The 3,328-nt window shown below is 45.5% G+C and overlaps 1 protein-coding gene across 1 annotated transcript in view; it reads left to right on the plus strand.

Annotated features, from left to right (window-relative positions):
• Positions 1 to 351: 351 nt before the first annotated feature.
• The window catches only part of LOC123133348 (uncharacterized), a 7,726-nt gene continuing 4,749 nt past the window's right edge, over positions 352 to 3,328 (plus strand). The window contains exon 1 of the mRNA XM_044552839.1: positions 352 to 1,665. Within this exon, the coding sequence (XP_044408774.1) occupies positions 423 to 1,665 (1,243 nt within the window). The 5' untranslated portion in view covers positions 352 to 422. The remainder of the gene's footprint in view (positions 1,666 to 3,328) is intronic.

The following is a 3,328-nucleotide window of genomic DNA, read 5'->3' on the forward strand; positions in this document are numbered from 1 at the left end:
ATACTATCTTTTTTTTCGGATATATTTACATACTATCCTCGCCATAATTAAAATCGCTCATGAATTAAGCTAAAACCACCGGCTCAAACGCTCCAAAATAACTATGACGTTTTGATACAAAAATTTCTCGTCCTGTTGATCCATTACAGTTTTTTTTGAGATGGTGATCTTTTTTGTAGTCATCACACAGTGAAGTTTTTCTTTTGAGAGCAATCACGGTGAAGTTAATCTCACCAGCTGAGCTCTCCCAACAGATTATGTGCAGATTATGTGCAAGCAAAGCAATCACGATGTACATTTTCCAAAACGCCCTTCACAATGTCCAAATTCTAGTCATAACTGCTCCTTTCCCCAAATCCCACAATCCCGTGCTAAAACAAATCGAGACCACCGAGCTAGGGTTTCTCACCACCGGCGGTGCCATGGACGGCAACGCGGCGGACCACCGCCACCAGTCCCCTCCTTCTCTCGGTCCGCCGCCGCATGCCCCCTGGGAGATGGCCTCTCTGCCGATCCCCGACGAGCTCCTGCGTGAAATCTTCCTCCACCTGCCCACCCCAGCCGATCTCGTCCGAGCCTCCGCCGCCTGCGTCTCCTTCCGCCGGGTCGTTGCGGATCGCTCCTTCCTCCGGCGGTACCGCAAGCTCCACGCCCCGCCCCTCCTTGGCTTCCTCAGTCCGTATAGCGGATTCCACCCCGCCGTGCCGCCTCACCCCTCTGCGTCGGCAGCCAGCGCCGTTGCCCTCGCTGCCGACTTCTCCTTCACTTTTGTCCCCGCCCCAGACACTTCTCAAGGTTGGGTCGTCCGGGACATCCGCGACGGCCGCTTCCTGCTAGCCACCTCCCGAGGGGGTTTTTTGTGTGGAGAAATGGTGGTCTGCGACCCCTTGCACCGGCGATACATCCTGGTTCCACCAATCCCCGACGACCTAGCTGCTATGGTTGCGAACCCGGGTCTCTCCGAAACTTTCCTGGTTCCCCGGGGAGGTGGCCATGATGACGAGGCAGCAGCTGAGGAAGAGACATCATTCAGAGTCATGGGTATGGTGTACTGCGAAGCTAACATCATCTCCTTTGTATTTTCTTCCAGCACCAGACAATGGCGAGCCGCTGCATCCCGTAGTTGGATCGATTTGTTAGCTGGCTTGTTATGGTCGCTAGAGGAGAGACTCTTCTGCTGGCGCCGGCGCCAATACGTGTATGGCTGCTTTTACTGGATTCCAGACTGGGAGTATGAAATGAAAATGTTGGTGCTCGACACCCGGAGGATGGAGTTCTCCTTTGCCGACCCCCCATCCGAAGCCAAACATGCATCCAGTAATGATATAACTATGATCGAAGCAGGAGAAGGCAAGCCTGGGATGCTTATCCGTGGATATGAGACATCTGGTTGCATTTATACTATTTGGAGAAACAATGGTGGGAGTTCCAGCCAGTGGCGGAAGGAGAAGAAAATCTCACCCTCATTGGGCTGTGAGTACATGGGCAACGGTTCAATGGGGAAGTACTTGGTCCTGAATCACTTGGGAAACTCATCACTCGAGACAGGCTTATACATGTTGGACATCAAAACATTACAACTTGAGAGGGTGTGTGCTTCGATAGTGCATGGCTTTGCATATAGCAACTACCCACCATCGTTGTCATCACCGACAATATCAAGTGGTAACTCTCTGTCTCTGTTGCTTTTAGTTATTTTTCACCCTTCATTGTTGTCACACAGCTTGTCTGATGCTTGATTGTTGACTATCGTAATCGCTAATTCTTGTTTACACGTTCTCTGTTGCTTTTAGTTATTTTTTACCCTCCATTGTTGTCACACAGCTTGTCTGATGCTTGATTGTTGGGTATGGTAATCGCTAATTCTTGTTTATACGTTCATAGATGTTACTTCTGTGCTTGTGGCCAAGCTAATGAGGCTCAGGAACATGGATAATGGATTGTGATTTATTTTTTAATCTGTTTTGGATGCCACCGTAAGGTAACAAGACAAGAGGAATGATCTTGAACACTATGAGCACCATTTTGGAGGCATCGTGAATTCATAAAAGCCACTAGATCACAATGATTATTTTAGAGAAATGTTTTTATGCTCAAGCTAACCAAGAAGGTATACAAGTCTAAAATTCTTTTCACCTTTGATTATTTGACCCTAGAAACATTCATTCCAGGCAGTGGGAGTCGCTTTTTCCCCTTTTGATAGGTATAGCGAGGAAGAAAATTACCTTTTCTTCATCTTTACATCTATAAAACAGGGACGTTCCTAAGATTTTGGGGGCCCATGGCGAAATTTGAACACAGGGCCCCTTATTTACAAACATCAAAATATAATATACATGTATGTTAAATGTTATCAATAAATACTTAAAGTGCATCGAAAGCTTTCGTATAGTTTTTTACATATTAACTTCCAAAATTTTCTTCTAACACTATTTATAGTGCTCTTATTTGCCCTTCTCCAATCTTATGTCCTTTGCTTTGCTATCAAGATAATTCCGGTTTCTAGGATCATACATATCTAGAGTAAAATTGGTTCCATCTCAAGACTAGCAAATTCTGTAGTAGTTGAATCACATATGTTCTCATAATGACTCGTATTGTTATCATTTGTTAATTGCCCTTTTCCTTTGTTTTAATATTAGTTGTTCCTCCACAAAAACTATGATCAACTCATCTAGAATTCTTTATCTGCTCGTATTAATCTTAAAAATCATCAATAGATCCTCTTCATAATTCTATTAACTCATCTGCTCGTTTCCTCTCATTTTTCCTTTCCTTGCTGCCTGATATATACACATCTTAATGATGTGCGATGCTAAAATCTAAATAAAAAAATCAGTATGGGAATACCAATGCAATGTTACAAAAGTATAGATCAATTCAGTTAAAATCTTACCGATCATCAGTTTGTCAGGCCAAACTAGATCATGATAATCCTGATAGCATATCTTCCTAAACTGAATACATTGGGGTTGAGTTGTGTAGTCTAGATCCGTGAGCACGTAGTTGTTGCACAGCGTATCTTGGCATCTTGGCGCCAAGATTTTGGATCAACTTTGTTGGCCAAGCATACCAGGCGGAGGCCAGTGATGGCAAATCTTGGCGCCGCCGCCGGAGGTCCTCAAGATCAATTCAAGCGCATCAGGAGAGGATCTTGACGTGGCGATAATGTGCATATTGCCTGCGTTGACCTTATCTAGTGAACCATTGGTATGCCTGCTGTGCGCTACTCAGGGCCCTGTGACCCTTCTCGTACTTTGCAATGTTGACAGCAGACCCAGTATGGAAAACACACCTGCTGGGGGCCCCTTTGGCGCGACCCCCCCCC

This window comes from Triticum aestivum, chromosome 6B (genome assembly GCF_018294505.1).
Source record: "Triticum aestivum cultivar Chinese Spring chromosome 6B, IWGSC CS RefSeq v2.1, whole genome shotgun sequence".
NCBI classification, from domain to species: domain Eukaryota; kingdom Viridiplantae; phylum Streptophyta; class Magnoliopsida; order Poales; family Poaceae; genus Triticum; species Triticum aestivum.